Here is a 22553-nt window from a genome sequence, read left to right as displayed (position 1 = left end):
TTTTTTATCTGTCAAACTGGGTAGTAATCTGGGAGGTTTTCAGAGTGTAGTTTTAGAAACATCTTATAGTCTTAACATGGTAAAAAGACATAGGCTTTGCTTCTGTTCACTGGTCAATTGATAAAGATATCCATACGTAGTCAAAATAGAAATTCAAAAGAAGTCCATTCTTTTGTCTAAAAATAAAAAACAAAATGGTGAAATGAAGTACAAAGTTTTAAATCAACTTCTAAAAACATGGATCCCATCACTGGGGGTCCTAAATACAACAAATAAAGGAATTAATCATTATAACACAAGATCAGACAAGTCCTTAAAAATAACAAACCAGTGGTCACCAGTTGAAGGTAACTGGAGGCACATCCTTTTCAGTGATTGGGATGTCTTATGATCCTCTGTAGAACTACAGTCCTAGCCCTTCTGATATCCCGGCTGCACATATCAGCATGTACTCCCAGCTCCTCAACATTCTTCATAAACACTCCCAGCTTCTTCTTAATCTCCTCTATTGCAATCTTCACAGCTTCTTTTTCAATCGCGAAATCCACGTTTACCATTAATGCTTCAATTTCAATCTCCAATCGATCAATCAGAACCCGAATGTTGTCCAAGTCCTTAATAGCAACATATGATCCTGCTTGCATTGAAGTAATCACCTCCTTCTGCCCCTTCAATACATTCTCATAGTTTCTCCATAGAGAATCAATCCATTTCCCCATTGAACCCAATGGAATAGAAGTTGCTGCTGCAAGTGCTGCTGCCACAGGCGGTGCAGCCATAGCTGTCGCCACGACAGAGCAAATTAGTACAGCAGCAAAAGTTGCAACAAATATCATACTTGAAACTTTCCTCCAGGCATGAATGTACTTGAGCTTCTTGTCAAGCTTGTTCTTTTTAAGCTGCAGTTTCTCAAGCATCAACATCTGCTGCTTATAAACAGATTGAAAGATATGAAAGAACTCTTCATCGAAAGGGTCACCAGCTGCCTTGAAATTCTTAAATTCCTCTAGAGTCTTCACATACTTTATCCCTCCAGCTTCACTTTCCTCTTCGAATTGCTGCAATGCTACAAGAATTAGCAATTGATTATCACGAGTTCGCTTTAGGCACTTCTCCAATACTGTACAGAAATCTAGAGTCTGCAAGCTATTCTCAAAGTACTCTTCGACAAGCTCGAACAATTCTTGGCTCTTCCATATGTCGTTCTTGCATTCCAAAATAACCTTAACAACCTCTTGATTCATCTCTAGAAGGCACCCTGTAACTTCCTTCAAGGAATCAAATGAAAGTGCTCTAACCTCAGCACCAACAGCCAGAGTGTTGATGACATGATTGGTGCGCGCTTGGAGGTTGTTGTCGAAGGACTGCAAGTCCTCGTCGAGCCTGCAGGCAGCCTCATAGGAGCTCAATTCAGTTGAGTACTGCAAATTATTGTTGAGACTCATAGCAGATGAAGCTTCTGCAGCCTTGTTCTTGCTCATATGCCCTCCCATGGCTTCAATTCAGATCCAAACAAAAGCAAGAAAAAAAAAAAAAAACAAAACCCAAGATTCAATCAGAGCCTTCAAAACCACTACACCAAATCCAAGATTTCAACAGAATATTCTGAGATTAGGAATTCCTATTGTCATAATAGATCAGCATGAATGAATATGCACCAGATATTGAAGGCTTTTAAAACAAACAAGGAACCAGAGATTAAGAAAGACGCAGATAGAGGAGTAGTACAAGTTTGACAAAACAGAATTAGTGATTATAAAAAAAACAAGGGGGGAGGTGATGATTTGGGAGTTTTGTCTTCATGTAAAGCAAAGAGAAGTAGGGGTGAATGAGGAATGAAGAAGCTTAAAGAGAGTTAGAACCGTTAAGGACCAAGAAAATGAGCCTCTGCTGCCCTGCTTTGGAGAGGTTTGGTAATAGCTTGCACGCATAGTAAGATCAATAAAGAGAGAGAAAGAGAACACGGGAACAAGCAAGCAAGCAATATGTTTATATGTATAGGTTTGTTTCTCTCTCTAGAAAAACTCTTCCTGTTCAGTTTTAACGCGCAAAGCAAAGGGTTGCCAAACAAGAGAGAGAGAGTTGTTCATTCTTGTGGCCATACATTTGAGAGAGAGAGTGAAATGTATATGGAGACAACAGAAACTTGGGTTCCAAGACTAGGTGGTTTTTTAGTGTGTAATAATTTTAAGAGATGAATAAATAAAAGCTAGGTTTGGTTTTGTTTGGGTGTTCATGAACGATGAATGATTTGTGTTGTGTCGAGTAAGATTGTCAAAAGGAAAGGTAAAGGTCAAAAGAAAGTGAGCTGTAGGTCAAAAAGCTGTTGTGGTTTTGCGTTAAGATTACTAAAATACCTTAAAAGTCAAAGATAGTGGTCAAATTTATCAACAATTTTCTGGACTCTGTAATTCTTTAAAATCTGAAATTTTTATTTAATTGTTTGAGAGGTGTGTCATATTATATTATTTTATCAGATTATATTTACACCACATCAGTCTGTCAGATTATTTCTACACCCATAATTGAGCTTGAGTTTAAATCTTTTGATGGAGATAGAAAGAGAAATCCATGTGAAAGATTAAGAAAAGAGTATGAATGATTTGTTGGAAAAAATTTCCAAGTATGAAAATGTGAATTACTCAACTAAGTTTGTTTGGTTCCCTTTTCTTTCTCCTAAGATTTGCGGCAAATCGAAGAGATTGCTATTTATATGGAATCAAACAGGGATCTTTTTTTTTTTTTTTCAACAATCAGTCTCTCAACCTTTTAAGAAATGAAAAGAAAAGAAAAGAAAATAGACGAAATAAAAGCATCAGGTAGAAATAGAATGCAACATACCCCTTTTGTTGCTCTTGATGGAATCTGTCTGATAACCAAAGCAAATTACTCACAGAACTTAAATGTTAAATGCTACTGCTGCTGCTCCCTGTGCTGAAACAGTGAATCCTATTTATAATCTTCAAGAAAATAACTTGATTGCCAAGAAATTCATTGTTTCTCTCTCGTTCCAGCTAGCATTATCCCCAATTCGAATGTGTAGTGATGATGACGTAAGTTTTGTGTTTGTTTCACACACTTAATTTTAAGAACAACGCGTACTGTGTGTTTTTTTTTTCCTTTCTCCAGAATAATAAAGATTTCAATAGTTTACATCCAGTTATGTCAAAATAAAAATAAAAAAATTATTGAATTGGATGCATAAAATTAAATGAATTCATAGGCTCCGCACATGAAATAATTGGGATACCAAGTTCTGTGGTTTGGACCCTATTAATATTATATGTATTTTATTTTTGAAAAATGTTAATAAGTGCCCTAACTGGATAAGGATGAAAAAAATGCATTGAAACCTTAAAAAAACCATATATTTTAAGTTTTAAAAAATAGGTGAGATAATATTCATCACACATACTGTATATTGTGATATACTGTAATTAATTCTTAACAAGTGCTCATAGTAGGATATTCGTTAATTTAATTCTAGCTGTATTTTTTTGGTTTCTTGTATGAAAAAAATCACGTGCTTAACATAGAAAATGACTCGACTTACGTAAGACCACTACAGCCATCCAAAGTTACTTAATGCATAATCAAATTTAGAATGGCAATATCGTAATTTATGAGAGATTCATGGGTGTTTAATATCTTGAATAAAGAATTCAAAAAAAGAAAAGAGGACACGTTGTTCTCGCGTTTGAAAGCTAAGGCGTGCTTCCGACACGTCACGATTGTCAACACGCGTCAAAAAGAGATTGGATGGCGTCTGAGGGAGATGTTTAACATGATTCCACGCTACGTCAGAGGAGAATTTCTTGGTTTGTAACGCAACGATCCTCCGCTTCTCTTGCTTTTCCTAAAATTTGAAACAAAGAAGACCAGGCCACATCCACACATCATGATATATCAATATATACATGCGAATCTAAATCGATAGACACCAAAATGAAATTTCAAGCCACTAGTTGAGTGGTAAGATTTATGTGTATTATCCTGATGATCAAGAGTTCAAATTATCCCTCTTCTGTTTCAAAAAACTATACTAGATTTTTCCATAATTCAAATCTTATGCAAGGATGACAAAAAAATCGGTCTCTTGTTAGACAATAACACGTAAAACACTACACTCAAATCTTATATAAGGGTGACAAAAAAATTGATCCCGACAATACATTTTTACGAAATATCTATTTGTTTAAACCCTAATCCGGATTAGATTTCTAACTTGTTTAATCGATCAAACCCGAATTGATTTAAATCCGGACAAGTAAAACGAACCATAATTTAATCCGGATTAGGATCTGAACAAGTAAAGCGAACAATATTTATGTGATTAAACCTTGACCGGATTTTAATTCGAAAAATTTTTTTGTATTTAAACCCAAATTTCAAACATATCACTAATGTCCAAACTTAATTTAATCTGAATCAAACAAATTCAATCACCCAAGCCGGACAAAATTTTACAACCCCTAATCTTTATGTATGATTATTATGTGCTAAATCTTACATTATTGCTTCATTTTGCTCATATGAAGCAATTATCGAGTTCCATGAAACTAAATCTCTTACCACCATTTGATAAAAAACCCTTTGCGCTAGCCCAAGTTTACCAAATTTCGCATACATGTTAATTAAAGCATTGGAAACAAACAATTCAAATTCCAACCCATGCTTAATAACATGCAAGTGAATCAACAACCCACTTAAGATATCATCCAATTGTGCACAAATTGAAAGAATACTTGTGACAGTAACTGAATCCATTCTATTTCCATCCAATTTCATCTCATCCAAGAGATTCAATGCCTCTACCGCATTTCCATTTTGACAATATCCAGAAATCATGGCATTCCAGGAACCCCTGTCTCGGCTGGGCATATCATCGAACAATTGGCGTGCAACAATCATTATACCAAAACGAGTATACATATGGATTAAAGAAGCAGCTACAAAGACATCCCACTCAAGACCAAGCTTTAAAGCCGAACAATGTATCTTCCTCCCGTCAAATAGATTTCTACAAGCTTTCAACACGGGAGGAAAAGTGTAAAAATCAGGATGAAGACCCGATGTAAGTAAAAATTGGTAGAAACAATCCACAGTTTCTCGGTAATGTCCACTTCGAACCAATGCAGACACGATCGAATTCCAAGTATAGACATCCTTGTTGGCGATTTGATTAAAAGTGGTGCGAGAGGATGGTACATCACGTAAGAAGGCGTATCTGTTAACAAGCCTAGTTGAAAGAAAGCTACTCTGAGAATTCCCTGACACCACAAGAAACGCGTGAAGACATTTGGTTCGACCCAGATCGATGCAGAAGTCAAATAAAATGCCGAAATTACAGCAGGCCCCACTGTAATACCTATTTGAGGGTGAATTTTTTTTTTATTTTGAAAAAATTATAGATGTGTAGTTTATGGTCTAACGAATCCAACGATATATTTTTTGTTCAAAAAAAAAATCATATGCTATATGAAAAATGCTTAACAATTTTAGACCGTCAGATATAAACTCAAAACTTTCGGTGTCTGGATCACGATGAATTTGATTTTTGTTTTGAACAAAAAATATATCGTTGGATTCGTTAGATCATAAACTACACATTTATAATTTTTTCAAAATAAAATAAAAAAAATTTTGTGATCCAAATCACCTACAACGGGATCTGCTGTAGTTTTTACTACAACAGACCCTTGCCACCCACCAAGCATTACGTTTTGTAAGAGAAGAACACAAAAATTGTTCATAAGGAGTACTTTCTTGGGTAAGTGAGTTGGGATTCGGACTTGGACACCATCAAATTAAGTATCTGTCTTAATCATTTCGGTTGAAAGATTATTTGAGTTCATAAGGGGTACCTCAAACGGTAGACTGAAATCAATGTACTAAGGTATAATATAAGGTTTTTAATCGAATTTGGAAGGTTCTTAATACTTAAAATGGATTGGGCACAAACCCCTGCAAATACAAATACGAAGTAAAAAAAAATCACTGGGGCATTTTGTCGAACATCTTTGCAGCGAAGGACTTGAGCAGCGGTGCTTGGCATCATTTCTTCCCCAACCGGCATTCAGATGGCAACTCGTATAAAAGACTTTACAATCCCAATGAACTTTCACAGCTGTTTCTGATGTTGTTTTAGTGCCAATTCCTTATTCCTTGATATGTATATACATGCGTCTGTGTAGCCCATGCAACAACGAAGACGTTTACTTAAACCAAGTCCAATTCTTCTTTTGCATGAATCAAGGCACCAAATCTTTTCTCTTCTATTATTTATTTATTCTTTTATTTTATAAAACAAATCTTTTTTTATTTTATTTATGAGAATCGGGTGCTACTGCACCCTTTTCTGTTTCATTTTTTTTTAATTAAAACTCAATATTTTCCCATTTCTACTTTTGACCCTAAATTGTTTTTTTTTTTTAAATATCCTTTAAACCCTTTTGAAATTTCTTTCTACCCTAATTTTTTTAATTTATTTCATAACTAAGTATCTATTTATTTCTATTTTACTTTTATCTTCTTTTATGAAGACGGGGTATTACGCAACTTGTGCACAAAAGCTCCCGCGGTGAATGAAATCGGGAGATGCACACAAACCTCATCTTCACATAATATGTGGAGAATATTTTCAAGAATTGAATCTCTAACCTCTAAGTCGCAGTGCCACATGCTCATCTGTTTCTGAATGTTTGATTTCATATATCCAAGATATTCATATACAAGTAAATCCATCAACCGACTTTTGTTGATGACACAACAGGTTTCCAAGATCTTAAACAGTAATGTGTAATTACAACGCAGATAAACCAGAGGGAAAGAAATTTAATTAAAAAAGATTTGAGCTCATGGAAGCAAGCGAAATAGCATTTACATTAAGGCAATCAAAAATGTGAAAAATATTATCAGACCTACTTCTCTTTCTCTAAAACCAAAATTCTGGCATCCTACATAATAATACTGAAGCATCTTATAAAGTAAGCATCACTCTTCAACATCATCATCATCATCATCATCATCATCATCATCATCAGGTGGTGCATCCTGTATTTGTCTTCTTGGTCCTTCAATGGTACCATGTATCTGAGTTTGCCTTGGGTGAACAATTTCCCTAACTATTTGGGTCATTGATCCAAACAATCAAGAAAAAAGAGTTCAAATCAGAAAAGTCCAGAGGCATTGTCACATGTCGATCCGTATCAAGTGTATAAAGGTACCAAAGAAATGGCAAAAAAAAAAAAAAGTACAAGAAAGAAAAGTCCAGAGGCATTAGCACATGTTGATCCATATCAAGTCTATACAAGAACCAAAGAAATAGCAAAAACCTAAAATTCATACATTACAATTTACAAGATTGGCCTGCCAAGTCTACAAATTTCGACTCAATTTTAAAATGCTTTAACAAATTTGACTTTTTTATGTCAGAACTTTATCAAACAAAGATGATTTTATATCAATAGTTTTTTTCCCTTTTTTTGAATGGAATATATCAAGAGGTGTTGAAACAATCTTACTTTCTGGACGAACTTTTTCCTAAGCTTTTTGAACTAAAAATTAATATTTAGATAACAAGTGAAATTCACCATTCTACTCAAACCAAGAGCTGAACTGGTCCAAAAGCACACCTGATCTCAGAATCTTGATACTAAGGGCCCTTGCAAACTGGATCTCTGATTGATGCTTACTGACAAACTTACCCTGCAAATACAACAATCAGTCAAAATTCTTGAATTTGCAACCACATTTCATAAGAACCCCAAATCTTGTTGTGTATACTGAGTGGCATGAAGAATGAGGGTATCAACAGACTCATGCTAGTTTCCATCGAATATTACAGCCAAAAGTTCCCATACAACGGGGTATTTCACAATACTGTGAACTTAAAGTGGTTTCTTGTTGATTCGATGGAAGAGTGTTGGAGCTAAAGTAAGCTGAAAAAAGACAGACATCCACGTAGTGTCTTTGACATCAAAGTTTTAAGGAGGCCCAAGAACAGAAATGAAAAGAGAAAAAAAAAAATCATCTCAGTCTCATTACATTGTTTTAGCACACTCTCCAAGTAGACTCAAAATTTAACAATAAATACTGTGATAGTAACATTGCCTGACGAAGGCCTCTTGTGGACTTGAAAAAAAACCATATCCATTCAACAAGAATCAAAATGATGAATGGTAAAACAATACAAATACTTACCATTTCAGAGTACACAAGATCCACAATTTGGTCAAGTCTAGCTTGATGTCTTAGTAAGAATGGGCGCAGATGGCTCATATACAGTTGCCTAGCTCCCTGTTCAGAAACAAGCACTTCATCAGGCTGGTATTTCATGCCTTTCTGTTCAATCAATGATGTAAGATCCCACTTGAATAAAATTTCCAAAATAAACAGCTAAAAGCTGCAGTACAGCTACAGCAATTTCATTTGAAAGGCCAAAAATTTAAAAGGTCCATAATAACAACTAATGCCTTTGGAAAATTGAATAAATGCAAGAGCTAGTAAGAAGTGACTACCATTTGCGAAAAATAGAATTCACACTTACATTAATTGATGGAAGTTGTAGCCACACAAGGAAAGCAAACTTCACGTGGTAATATAGTGGAAACCTGATGAAACAAGGCAAAAAGCCAAAAACACCTCCTACGATTAAAATGATATCGAATAAAGCGGATAAAACAAGAAGTCCACATCTCAAATCAAATGCAGGGTTTGAACTTTGCAGTAAATCCAACAGACATGGTCATCAATTGTTCCTCAGACAAAAGTTTTGCAATCCTTCCTTCAGAACCATCAATCACTTAGAAAGCTAAAGAAGGATTTGCAACAAATACAAACTGACAAATACATACCAATACAGAAAAGGAATACCCGAAAAGAGGGGGGAAAGGAGAAGGTACTCAAGCTGTTGTTGGCAGAGTTTCCACTAGCCAAAATTCATACCGTTATAGATGCAGAAGAGATCAGTCGAAAGACTTTATTTCATGCACACAGCTCATCTAGTTCACCATTTCACGCTCTATAGCATTCTTCCTTTCGGAGGTCATACTCCATAGTGCATGGTTTAGAGATCATATTTTTTTTTATCTTCACAAAGGTCGAAATAGCTTATATAGCCATCAATGTATCTGAATATTGCCAACTATGAAGAATAGCCTATGCACGCAGCACGTATCACCTTCATCTAAATGTCTTTGTGCATTGGTACATAAAGATATGTTATATCTTTAGTTATGCTCCAGCTTCCTTTTGATTTTTGCTGCTCCATGAGCAGCACTATTCCCTTTTAACCTTGCCATCCATACATCACATCCCAAGTTGCTCATAACTTTTTTTTTACATGCAAGAGAACTTTATTAAGGGGCACAAAGAAAGTGCAGCCCAAAGAAAAAGAACAAGATTAGGCTAAATCAGGAGAATTTCATCAATGAACTTATAACAATATCTATCCAACCTAAGTTGCCCATAACTGAAAAGGAAAACACAGTATTTCTCCGCTACGATTTTATTCCTTTTCTTTTTATTCTAAAGGAAATCAATCTCTCTCTCTCTCACACACACACACGAGAGAGAAGAGGAGAGAGAGAGTACCAGGAGAGTAGTTTGTCTGTAAACACTTCTGCTATGCTAAAAGATCCATAGGCTGCAATGCCAAAAAACAAGGAGATGTCATTCTATAGGCAAAATAAATCTGACATTCCGACTAATAATAGCAGCTATATACAGGAAGTTTCAGGTATTCTAATAAAATAGAGGCTTGTATGAGTTGTGCCTGCAACCACACATCATGACAAGCAGATTAGCATTGATTAAAGTCTACTTCAATATTTTAAGCCCCCTGAACTTGCACCTTGACATTTCTAAGAAGTTTCTTAGACAATAAATATAAATGGCAGCAAGCTAATTCTCATTTTCCACCAGTATAATAGTCTATTTAAGATCATTTTCCAGATCAATTTGGTACACAGAGTACACCTAGAAGAGATGTGGTCTTTCATAAAATTTTAGAAACTAACTAGTTGCAAATTTAGATAATATGTTTGTCAAGTTTTTTAGAAAATGAGAAGTAAAAAACTAGAGACAAAATTTCAAATCATAAGAAGTTAATGTCATGATGGCAATACCTGCCCAATAGAGAAGCCACTTTTGTTGCTCATTCTGATCCTTGTTCTCAATAGCCTTAAATGTTGAGTAATCAGGTAAAACAAGCCCAACTGTGCAACTGCAGAAGCAATTCGCCAGTGATGCATTCAAAACTAAGCATTTGATCATATATCGATTCTTGATCATCTTTTTTTTGAAAAAACTTTACTGGAAAAAATATGTTAATCTTAAACCACCAACTCCTTATGCACAAAATTGAGCAACATAAAGACATCAGAGAACAGGGGATCATAAGCCACAAGTCTATAAGCAAACTGCAAAATCATAGTAAACATCTTGGAGTAATATTATATAAAACCACTAACTCAAGGTGCAAGCTAAACACCAGCAAAACTATACGATCCGGCCCCGAGAGCCACAGGTTGGTTAGCACCAAGGCTTTAATATTAGGAACCATAAAAGATAAGTTTAGTTACTTGAACTGGCTTGAAGGGAAAGGGCTGATAATGGGTTCATATTGTTTCAGTTGAGTTTACAACCACGGACGAAAAAAAAAAGTGCAACAATCCAGAATGTGAGCAGCAACAGAGAAAAAAAAAGAAAAAAGAAAATTACCAAGTGCCATCTAAAATTTCTCAGGAATCAGAAAAAGGACCACGGAAGTCAACTTTGCAGCCCAAAACTAGTAAGATTAGAGGCTCCCCAAGCTCACCGACCATTTTTCTATACTCCAGAAATTCTAGCATTTCCCCCTCCCACAGAACAACAAAAAAACGATAGGAGCCATTTCAAATGTGAACTACAAGTTATTCACGCAAACGTTGAAGCTAAATTTCTGATTCAAATGACTAAGGTCGATTACGTTCTCTCACTATGGAAATCCGGCATCACAATTGGAAAAAAAAAGAAAAAGAAAAATGGAATCATTGCGACTCACCAAGCTGTTCGGACAACTACGTTGGAACCAAGGGGGGAAAGCAGCAACTGCAAGCCGACCTACAATTCCAAAAGAATAAATATGTCTTAGGATTCTTTCACGTCGCAATCAGATTTCTATGTACAGACAGGTTGCAATTTTGATTTTGAACCATTCTGTGCAAATAAAAAAAAGAACTTTGGAGAAAAAGTTTTTCCCTGGAACAAACGGAAGATTTAAAAAGAGAAGCGCTGCGAAGATGAAAAACATATTGAATAAGGAATGATCAAAAGATGCGAGAAAAAAAGGTGAAAACCCTAATTCATATAAGAAAAAAGAACAAAGATTGAGCGATTGCAGACCTCGCCAGGGAAGGCCATGAATTGAATTTGCAGGGAAAGAGGAATGCAGTAAACATACAAAAATGATATTATTTACTCCAAAACTTGGATTCTTAATGAAGGATCAACTATTATCGGGTAGCTCTGCGGGCGTCGGGTTTGGCAACTCCGATAACTTTGTATGATTCGTTGCAACTTATGGGCTTGCCCGACCCGGCCCATAAGCCCTCGTTCCGTCCCACTAGTCCAATCCAGTCTACTAGGGAGTAAGGTGGCACTGACTCGGATGCGGCTACAAGGGATACGATGACACAGGAATTCATAAATTCTCAAAGGATTCAGGATGCGGGTGCGGGGGACTCGGCAAATACAAAACATTTATTTATTTATATATTTTACAAGCATACGCTATAATTATAAATTATAATATAAATAACTCCATTCATATTTCAATTGTAATAGAAGTCAATGCAACACTACTTATAAAGCATGTTCACAATAATATAAATAAATATACTAGTCTATCAGTTAAGCAACATCATCATCATCATCATCACCGCGATCAACATCTTCTATGAAAAGAACTCATTCCATTTCGGGTTCATCAAGAGACGTCCAAAATCTCTAGGATACATGCATCATCCATAAAATCAAAAGCATCTCCACCAACGTCCCACATCTTATTTTCATCTGTCATATATTGATGACTTTTCCTCGATAGAAAACAAAGATTAGTGTGTACAAATACTAATTCTTCAGCACGATGTGGCAGTATCTTATTCCTCTTCATTGAATGAATGAATGGATATGTGCTCCAATTCCATTCCAAACAAGATGAATATGAGGATTGACCCAATCATTTCAATGCTAGTGTTTGCAAAGTAAGAGTGGAAGCTCCGCACATAACCCACCAAATTTTGGGATCAATTGATGCCCAATCTTTCGAAAAGTCATATAATGGAAAAAAATATCCATAAAACTAGGGATGACAATTCGTGCCCGAACCACTTTGACCTGCACAGATTTTCCCCGATCTGAGCCTTGTTGTAATACCCCAAACTTCTTTTTCTTTTAGAAATTAAGTAGGATCAACATGTGTTGAGTATATATATATGTATAAAATCATTACAAATTAATACCGAGTGAATTGGGGGTGTACGGGTGGTTTCAAAACTGAAAATTTTGACTACATATGTAACTGTCTGGACAGCTTTTAAAAGCCATCCGGACAGCTATAGAAGAAACTGAAACAGAGAGGGTTTCAGGCGACGTTGTACCTTCAGTAATCGGCAATGCTGCAAACACAAAGAACAAGTAAAACCTACATGTTATTTGTTAATGGAACTGCAGTACTCAATCATATAACTAACAAAGCAGTGAGTGTACAGGGCTGTATATGACCATCAATCACATGATGCTACTCAAAGACCTTGAATTAATCAAAAAATCGATAAACAGCTCATCTGATTAATGGGAGGCCAAAAGCAATGCTGGGTGGTTCTGCTGACTTGAAGTGTCTATTAGTTAGTAACTTTTCCATATATGACCTTTGATTTCAAACAGTAAGCGCATCTTCCTTCTTTCCCCAGAAAATGTAGTTACGGTCACGAAACCATCTCTACTTCTTTACTAGTTTAAAATCGAGCTTCATTTGATTCTTTCTTACATAAAAACCAAAAGTAATCTAAGAATTTTTTTCCTCTTTAGCTACCTTACTTTTCTACCTCCTCATTCTTGGGTAGAATAAATCCACTTCTGTCAGACTGGAAAAATTCATTTTTCTATTTGTCATCTTAATTTATTTATGGTCTTAAATACTTCCAGGAATTTCAACCACATTAGGACCATCCAACTTAAAATACATACACAGAAACTAGGGAGAAGGCTGGAATTAGGCAATTTCAGTAAGAGAGAGCAAATTAAGAAGATAAGAGTAAGATAAAAACATCAATACCAATTTCATAGAGCAAGACACTTATGAAAGCATCGCATAAGAACTATATAAGCATTATCCTGAATGATTGAAACTAATGAGAGCAGTTTCAGTAAAAGATGGAGGACTTGACTATTTGGATTTGGGGTTCGCAGAGTAGGCTGAAGGAGAAACAGAGAGAACTTTTAATACCCACAAATGAAGCCACCATCATCAAAGACGAGAAAGCATAATGAAGAAGGGGCCAAGTGGCCAACCAACAATTGCAAGCATAAACTGAACCATCTTACCAGGCCATTGGCAGGATTTAACATGTGGCCAATCCCCTGGAAAAGTACAGGAGCCTGTGACATATTCATCAAATAACTAGTCAGATATAAACCAAAAACTTAAACATTATACGCCAACTTATGAGATGAGCAAATGTAGACACTTGACGCAATATAACAGCAGTTGCATTGCTCATAATTTGTGTTTATGGGACTCGCAGAATCTAAAGGCAACAAAAAGATACTCACCCATCATAAAATAAGAAATAATGACCTAATTTCATTGTCAGTCACAAGTCACAACATTGTTGAGTCTACACAACTCGAGGGATATTTATGGCATCAAGATTTTTTGCACAATCAAATGTACAAATTCATATTATAAGACAAATGTCAGGGAATATAAGAACTATAGAATACAAGCTGCTATACCATCACACACATAATCTAGTATAATATAACGCCTATATTTAAAAGTAACCAGCACGAAGCTTACAATTACCTCAATTTTCTGGCTTCCCAAAATCACATGAGACTTGATAAATTCATCACTATCAATCAATGAATGATCTCCCCCAGTTTCTGAAACTGCATAGATAGTGTGATCAATGACCATTGCTGCAGGTCTTGTTCCCACAACTGACATAAAGAAGCAGTAAAATACCCATAAAATTGCTAGTTATGCAGAAAAGAAAGAGGAATAAAAGAGGAATACCGGCGTATTCCATCAAGAATTAAAATTTTCTTTCACCAACCTCGCCGCATTCAACTCCACACTCTATGGCAACTTCTCAAATGAAATCCGAAGCATTTGCATCAAAAGCAAGAATCAAATCATGACCCAAATCCACAAAGTCCAAGACAGCATCCAAATCAACTGATCCTCCATACGCCCCAAAATAAAAACAGAATATAAAGTATACAAACAAAACGGTAGAGATTCAATTGAAAATCAAGACTACAAGATTACAAGAGTTGTTCTTGGGAGCTCAAAGTTTACCCACCATGCACAAAGCTTAGAGAATTTAATAATCCAAAAACTACCTATTTCTCTACTCCAACCAAAGTGATATACGAATGGCTCACACCAGAGTCTCCCACAAAGTCCAAAGCCTAGGCTATGTTCAACTTTACAAAGAGTCATAATTAGGTACAATTTTCAAAATGTAAACACTAAAATACAAAGTGTCCCAACTAGTGGACCACAACATGAAAATAAACTAACAACTAATAAGAAACTAGGCACCACATCAAAGGTTCACATATATAAGATGTGAGGGTATCCCCTCCATGTTGGAATAAGAGTTTATTTCAAAACTTGGGTGGTATGACGGATCAATTCATAACTCTTGATGAGGCTATAGGTAAGAGCCTTATTTCACCCGATAAGAGCCCTAACCTAAGTCAAAATGGCTATAAGTATTCTTTGAGCACAATTTATATTCAGAAGACAGAGAATATTGGCCTTGGCCATTTGAGAGCTTTGTGGCAATTTGAGAGCTTGAAAGCTAAACAATGGGTACAACAACCTACCACATATGTTACACACACTAACATCATCAAATTGAAAGCTTCACTCACTTAATTGAGCTCCCAAGGTTCTGCACCTCAGATCTGAAAAATCTGCAAAGAGAACAAACATAGATAACTAGTGTTAATATGCATCAACAAAAGGGACGGACGCAATATTAAGTAGAGTTGAATTGCTTATTCTCACCTGGTTTAGCCTATATTTGGTGAAAAAGCAATGTGTATGGGACATATAATGTCTTACTTGCTTCCTAGGAAGCATCTTCCATACAAGAAATCAAGAAAACATGTTGGACATCATCCAAGTTGAGTACAAAAATTAAATCAATCATGTCACCAATAATCCCCACATGAGCATATTCCATCCTTAAAGTGGTGAAAACGATTAGAATCCCTCACAATGATTTCCCTCTCAGTAATTTTGGATATAAATTTAGTTGCATTATGACAATCACCACACACCCGCAAGTTCTTGAAGATACGAAGACTACTTTTAGGTGGGGTGCTAATAATTCCAAATGCAATTGCCAATCTCTCACAATGACTTGTGAGGATATGTTCCTTTTCATCCTCCTCAACATCTTGTAACACAAAGCTATAGTCCGGAGTATATCCCATGCTCTTTATCTTCTCAGTCAAAGTTCTCAACTCCTTGTATATCTCTTCACATTTGGGATGGGTCTGGTTTGCAGTGTAAAAGACATTGACGTTGTTGTTCACTTCAATTGAGCTCCACCCAGGAGTTTTCTTCAATCCTCTTTCCATAGCCAACAGCCTAACTTTACCCATTCTCTCCCATTTTCCAGCATTCGCATACATATTTGACAACAAAACATAGTAGCCAACATTCTCAGGATCAACCTCAAATAAGCGATCTGAAGCATAAGTTCCCAACTCAATGTTTCCATGTATTCTGCAGGCACTAAGAAGAGCACCCCAAATAGAAGCATCAGGCCTTACAGGCATATTTCTAATCAAATTATTTGCCATATCCAAAAGCCCAGCTCTACCATATAAATCCACCATACAGCCATAATGTCTCAAGCTAGGTTTAATTCCATACTCTTCCTGCATCATATGGAAGTACAATTGACCCTCATTAACCAACCCTGAATGGCTACAAGCTGCTAATATGGATACAAAGGTGACATGATCTGGTTTCACCTGCTCATTTAGCATATCTTTAAATAGTTCCAAAACTTTCTCACCATGCCCATGAATTCCATGACAGGAAATAATGGCATTCCAAGGAACTGAATTCTTTTTGGGCACTTGGCAGAACATAAACATTGCATCGTCTAGTCTCCCACATTTCCCATAGAAGTCAATAAGGCATGTGCCAATGAAGACATCAAAGTCAAGACAGCTCTTGATAACGCACCCATGAATTCTCATCCCTTGTTGCAAGGCTCCTACATGGGAATAAGCTGGTAGTATGCTTACCCAAGTCCCCTGATTTGGAATTATCTCTTCACATTCTCTCATAGAACGATGTACTTCAATTGCCTCACTAGCAAAGCCATTTTGGGCATAGCCTGTTATCATAGTGTTCCATGAAATCACATCTTTAACAGGGAGTCCATCGAAAACTGCACGTGCAGAATCTGTGGCACCCAATTTGGCATACATGTCCACAATTGCATTCCCAATCACAACATCTTCCAAGAGGCAAGCTTTTCGCAGGACAAATCCATGAACAGATTTACCACTCCGACAATCATTCAACTGAGAAACAATAGAAGTCAAACTCACTAGTGTCAACAAATCGGGCTGAACTCCACTTTCTTGCATTTTTTTGTATAACTTATACGCGGCAGTTGGATCTTCATTTTGCTCATATGAAGCAATTATCGAGTTCCATGAAACTAAATCTCTTACCACCATTTGATAAAAAACCCTTTGCGCTAGCCCAAGTTTACCAAATTTCGCATACATGTTAATTAAAGCATTGGAAACAAACAATTCAAATTCCAACCCATGCTTAATAACATGCAAGTGAATCAACAACCCACTTAAGATATCATCCAATTGTGCACAAATTGAAAGAATACTTGTGACAGTAACTGAATCCATTCTATTTCCATCCAATTTCATCTCATCCAAGAGATTCAATGCCTCTACCGCATTTCCATTTTGACAATATCCAGAAATCATGGCATTCCAGGAACCCCTGTCTCGGCTGGGCATATCATCGAACAATTGGCGTGCAGCAATCATTATACCAAAACGAGAATACATATGGATTAAAGAAGCAGCTACAAAGACATCCCACTCAAGACCAAGCTTTAAAGCCAAACAATGTATCTTCCTCCCGTCAAATAGATTTCTACAAGCTTTCAACACGGGAGGAAAAGTGTAAAAATCAGGATGAAGACCCGATGTAAGTAAAAATTGGTAGAAACAATCCACAGCTTCTCGGTAATGTCCACTCCGAACCAATGCAGACACGATCGAATTCCAAGTATAGACATCCTTGTTGGCGATTTGATTAAAAGTGGTGCGAGAGGATGGTACATCACGTAAGAAGGTGTATCTGTTAACAAGCCTAGTTGAAAGAAAGATGCTCTGAGAATTCCCTGACACCACAAGTAACGCGTGAAGACATTTGGTTCGACTCAGATCGATGCAGGAGTCAAATAAAAGACCGAAATTGATTGTTTTCTCCGAAGTAAGTCGCAAATGCGTTGCAGTTGCAGGAAAAAAGTGGCGATGGAGCTGAAGCAAGAGCCGACCCTGGTTTCTTAGTGGAGAACGTGCGGTGCACATAATCAACCAAAACTAGGGAAATTTAGTCGACTACAGTTAAATCGTAATGCTTGTAATAGCATTGCTGTAACTGCATCTTTGGTTTAATGAAATGTCTCTTCTTCCTAAAAACAAAAACATAACATGGGGTCAATCCAACAAGATAAAATAAATATATACAAATATATATGTAACAAGATTACCAGAAATCCCGATTGCAAAGTATATATTCATATGTATGAGCTTTAGGCGACGTTGTACCTTCAGTCATTGGCAATGCTGCAAACGCAAAGAAAAAGTAAAACCCACATGTTATTTGTTAATGGAACTGCAGTACTAAATCATATAACTAACAAAGCAGTGAGTGTACAGGGCTGTATATGACCGTCAATCACAAGATGCTACTCAAAGACCTTAAATTAATCAAAAAATCAATAAACAGCTCATCTGATTCATGGGAGGCCAAAAGCAACGCTGGGTAGTTTTGCTGACTTGAAGCGTTTATTAGTAACTTTTTCATATATGACCTTCGATTTCAAACAGTAAGAGCATCTTCCTTCTTTCCCCAGAAAATGCAGTTACGGTCACGGAACCATCTCTACTTCTTCACTAGTTTAAAATCGAGCTTCATGTGTTTTTTTTTACATAAAAACCAAAAGTAATCCAAGAGTTTTTTTCCTCTTTAGCTACCTTGCTTTTCTACCTCCTCATTCTTGGGTAGAATAAATCCACTTCTGTCAGACTGGAAAAATTCCTTTTTCTATTTGTCATCTTAATTTATTTATGGTCTTAAATACTTCCGGGAATTTCAACCACATTAGGACCATCCAACTTAAAATACATACACAGAAACTAGGGAGAAGGCTGGAATTAGGCAATTCCAGTAAGAGATAGCAAATTAAGAAGATAAAAGTAAGATAAAAACATCAATACCAATTTCATAGAGCAAGACACTTATGAAAGCATCACATAAGAACTATATAAGCATTATCTTGAATGATTGAAACTAATGAGAGCAGTTCCAGTAAAAGATGGAGGACTTGACAATTTGGATTTGGGGTTCACAGAGTAGGCTGAAGGAGAAACAGGAGAACTTTTAATACCCACAAATGAAGCCACTAAATTGCAAGCATAAACTGAACCATCTTACCAGGCCATTGGCAGGATTTAACATGTGGCCAATCCCCTGTGACATATCCATCAAATAACTAGTCAGATATAAACCAACACCTTAAACATTATACGCCAACTTATGAGATGAGCAAATGTAGACACTTGACGCTATATAACAGCAGTTGCATTGCTCATAATTTGTGTTTTATGGGACTCGCAGAATCTAAAGGCCATGGTTGCAAAAATTGCTCGTCAGCCGCTAGGCAGTTCGCGGGGACTAGGTACAATATAAATGAAAATAATACCTTGAACACATACAGATTAATGACAAATTATCAACCAGAACAAATATTTCATCACAAAAACAAATTCAAGGTAAATTAAGCAATCATCATATATTCATATGCAATACCAAACCAAATTCAATACTAACAGAGTCAAACACAAATTAAAGTTAAACACTCCAGTGTGAAACATAAAGGCATAAAGCCATTAATTGACAAAAAAAATTAGCTGAAGACAGAGCATTTCTGTACTCTGTAGTGGGGGCACATGTTCGTAAGATTTTACATATTATGTAAAAATAAGCATAATTTTCAATACCATGACATGTTACAACAGATGCTCAGGCACAACGGCAGATTGTTGGTCTGTCGGTGTCATCTTATTTGAACTGATTATGGGCATTCCTCCTTTCAATACAGAACACAACAGCAGAGACTAGCAGACAGAATACAGAACACGAGAGGGTACAAGAATAGCAGATAGAATACAGAACCTGAGTCGACCAGCAGACTAGAACAAGCGACAAACAGGAACCGAGTCGAAATCACCAGCGTCTCAGTCGTTTTGTACTCCCCGAATCCCCGAAGCAATCGGTTGCAGCAACAAGCGAACATACATATGCAAATTGATAGCAATTGAAAGGTGAAGTCGCGTCGCGTAGAAGACTGGAAGAGGGAATTTTTGGGCTTTTATGACTTGGACTTGAATGAGAAACTGGGCCAAAAGAAGAAAAATGGGGCGCAAAAGAAGAAAAAGCCTCAGTCACCAAACAAAAGGCCCATGCCCAAAAAAAAGGTTCAATCAAAAAAAGACTCATGTCCAAAAAAAGGGATTTGGCCGACTAACCCAGACTAGTCAGTATTTAATTGGGTCACCGATTAAGTGACCCGATTACCCTCTAATCGAAGCGGCAAGCCTCGACTAGCAACTAGTATTCGACTACTCCAATTTTTGCAAGATTGCTAAAGGCAACAACTTGAGGGATATTTTTGGCATTAAGATTTTTTGCACAATCAAATGTACAAATTCATATTATAAGACAAATGTAAGGGAATATAAGAACTATAGAATACAAGCTGCTATACCATCACACACAGAATCTAGTATAATATAACGCCTATATTTAAAGGGATAAGTATCACAGAAGCCCTTTAACTTATCAAAAAGAGTCAATTCAGCCCTCAAGCTTTTTTTCATGTCAAATGAGCTCTTTGATTTCAACACACTATCCAAAGAAGCCCTTTGACCACTTTTTCGTTATAACGGAGATGACGTGGCCGTTAATCGGTAACGTATAATTTTTTTTGTTTAATTAATATTTCACTTTGGAAAAACAATACTTTTTTATTTGTATTTTGTTACCATGTGGAAAACAAAAGATTCAAAAATCAAACCTGCAAGATCAATGGGTTTTGGGGGAGTTCAAACCTGCAACAACAAAACACAAAAATCAAACCTGCAAGATCAATGGGCTTTGGGAGAGTTCAAACTTGCAAGATCAAAAATCAGAAATCAGAAAAGGTTGTGAAAAAATCAAAAATAAAACCTGCGTCTATGCTCATAAATCAAACCAACAAGATCAAAAATCAAAACGTAGTGCACAAATCGACTGCTAATGAGGAAGGGCGGCAGATCTTCGGTCCACTTGAGTTTGAAGCGTATTGCACAAATCGACCTATCAGAGATCTCAAATCTATCTCTGAAGATGACGTCAACAGATTCGTATTATTTTAACCTAGATTCATCACACCCGTCGATTATTTTAACTCAGATTCGAATATGGGAGCTGCAATTATTTGAACCTTTAATCGAAAGGATGAAGCTACAATTATTTCTCTATCTTTGAACCCAGATTCGTATTCGAACCTGTAGCCATTCAAAGGTGGGAGCTGTAATTATTTGGACCCAGATTGCTTGAGTTCAAGACCGAATCAGACGCCATCTCTCTATCTCCAAAGTCGTCTGCTCGATTGAATTAGAAATTCAGGCATGGATTGATCGGGAAAGTATAGAGAAGTTAGTGAAATCCCTGAAAGAGATTCCATAGACGGGAATTCAGGCATGGATTACTCTCTTAAACCCTAATATGATTTAGGTTTTGTAAGAATAAAATTTTACTTTTTTTTTATCAAATTCCATGTCAATAAATCCACATATTACTAATATTTAACAAATTAAATGACATGTCAGTAAATGGTGTCCACGTCAATTATTTTTAATGGTTAATGAATGGAAGGGTAAACGTGAACCATGTGTTAAAGTCCAGGGGCTCAAATAGATTTCTACAAGCTTTCAACACGGGAGGAAAAGTGTAAAAATCAGGATGAAGACCCGATGTAAGTAAAAAGGTAGAAACAATCCACAGCTTCTCGGTAATGTCCACTCCGAACCAATGCAGACACCATTGAATTCCAAGTATAGACATCCTTGTTGGGGATTTGATTAAAAGTGGTGCGAGAGGATGGTACATCACGTAAGAAGGCATATATGTTAACAAGCGCAGTTGAAAGAAAGATGCTCTGAGAATTCCCTGACACCACAAGTAACGCGTGAAGACACTTGGTTCGACATAGATCGGTGGAAGAGTTAAACAAAAGACCGAAATCGATTGTTTTCTCCGAAGTAAGTCGAAAATGCGTTGCAGCTGCAGAAAAAATATAATCATCTGAAGAAATGGCGCTGTGAAGGGTGTTGATATTCTTATGTGTTTGTCTTTTGTTCGTTCTTCTCTCTTCTTTGGACATCAGAATCCCAGATAAGCTAAAAAATTATGCTTATCTGATTCATGGGAGACCAAAAGCAATGCCGGGTAGTTTCACGATAATGCCTTCTTTTCCTTAAAGGCATTTGCTTAACTTGATTTGGTGATACCCAAATACGAATCTCCCACCGTGCTTACTTACCAAAAAAACCAACAAGAAACTTACGATTACCTCAAATTTTTTGTTTCCCAAAATCACATCAGACATGATAAAGTCATCACTACCAATCAATCAATGAATGATCTGTTGGTATTTGATCAAAGTTTGGTTTACGGTGTTGTTTCTTTGCTTAAACTCTCCAAGGAATTGAATAACAAGAACATGTATGAGACCCGTTTAAAGAAGGGAAAAGCTGGAGCAATTGTCAAAGACGTGTTAGTCTTTGCAATTTGTGTTTGTATGGCAATTATTTTCCTTTTCTCACACGTCACTTTATGTGACTTTTTTTTCTTTTATATATATGTGTGTGTGTGTGTGTGTTAAGAGAGGGAGCTAGTGGGGCTTGTGATATAGCAGAGCCAAGAGTAAAAAAACAATATTTGTGAGAGAGAA

The 22553-nt window shown here is 36.5% G+C and overlaps 4 protein-coding genes and 2 non-coding genes across 11 annotated transcripts; 2 read left to right on the top strand and 4 right to left on the bottom strand.

Moving 5' to 3' along the window:
- Positions 1–143: 143 nt before the first annotated feature.
- Positions 144–2211, bottom strand: LOC119991797 (UPF0496 protein At4g34320-like). Its single transcript, XM_038838270.1, has one exon. It carries the CDS (start codon positions 1491–1493, stop codon positions 369–371), a length of 1125 nt encoding a protein of 374 aa, XP_038694198.1. The 5' UTR covers positions 1494–2211; the 3' UTR covers positions 144–368.
- A 1420-nt stretch (positions 2212–3631) lies between these two features.
- On the bottom strand, positions 3632–6744 carry LOC119991454 (pentatricopeptide repeat-containing protein At4g33990-like). Its single transcript, XM_038837807.1, has 4 exons — positions 6555–6744; positions 5865–5964; positions 4573–5368; positions 3632–3856 (listed from the first exon to the last, which is right to left on the bottom strand). Exons 1-4 carry the CDS (start codon positions 6742–6744, stop codon positions 3632–3634), a joined length of 1311 nt encoding a protein of 436 aa, XP_038693735.1.
- On the bottom strand, positions 6691–19932 carry LOC119990987 (HVA22-like protein k). Of its 6 annotated transcripts, XM_038837141.1 has the most exons (11): positions 14282–14383; positions 14069–14205; positions 13588–13641; positions 12642–12659; positions 11045–11103; positions 10128–10225; positions 9595–9646; positions 8549–8612; positions 8203–8298; positions 7635–7707; positions 6730–7120 (listed from the first exon to the last, which is right to left on the bottom strand). In XM_038837141.1, exons 1-11 carry the CDS (start codon positions 14292–14294, stop codon positions 6957–6959), a joined length of 828 nt encoding a protein of 275 aa, XP_038693069.1. In that variant the 5' UTR covers positions 14295–14383; the 3' UTR covers positions 6730–6956. The 6 variants fall into 6 exon arrangements, with proteins under 6 accessions (XP_038693070.1, XP_038693071.1, XP_038693074.1 ...); XM_038837142.1 differs by lacking the exons at positions 14069–14205; positions 14282–14383 and adding an exon at positions 19558–19932 and having other exon boundaries at positions 6691–7120; positions 8203–8343; XM_038837143.1 differs by lacking the exons at positions 14069–14205; positions 14282–14383 and adding an exon at positions 19733–19931 and having other exon boundaries at positions 6691–7120; positions 8203–8343.
- LOC119992363 lies at positions 12803–12910 on the top strand. The gene has a single exon (XR_005466367.1). It is a non-coding gene; the product is annotated as a small nucleolar RNA snoR83 (small nucleolar RNA).
- On the bottom strand, positions 14487–17625 carry LOC119990986 (pentatricopeptide repeat-containing protein At4g33990). Its single transcript, XM_038837140.1, has 2 exons — positions 15284–17625; positions 14487–15189 (listed from the first exon to the last, which is right to left on the bottom strand). The coding sequence occupies exon 1, from the start codon at positions 17332–17334 to the stop codon at positions 15430–15432; it is 1905 nt and encodes a 634-aa protein (XP_038693068.1). The 5' UTR covers positions 17335–17625; the 3' UTR covers positions 14487–15189; positions 15284–15429.
- A 2055-nt stretch (positions 19933–21987) lies between the features above and the next one.
- Positions 21988–22110, top strand: LOC119992362. Its single transcript, XR_005466366.1, has one exon. It is a non-coding gene; the product is annotated as a small nucleolar RNA snoR83 (small nucleolar RNA).
- Positions 22111–22553: the final 443 nt, after the last annotated feature.

The sequence above is a fragment of the Tripterygium wilfordii genome, chromosome 22 (assembly GCF_013401445.1).
Source record: "Tripterygium wilfordii isolate XIE 37 chromosome 22, ASM1340144v1, whole genome shotgun sequence".
Classification (NCBI taxonomy): Eukaryota; Viridiplantae; Streptophyta; class Magnoliopsida; order Celastrales; family Celastraceae; genus Tripterygium; species Tripterygium wilfordii.
This window is presented reverse-complemented; position numbering and strand designations above follow the sequence as displayed.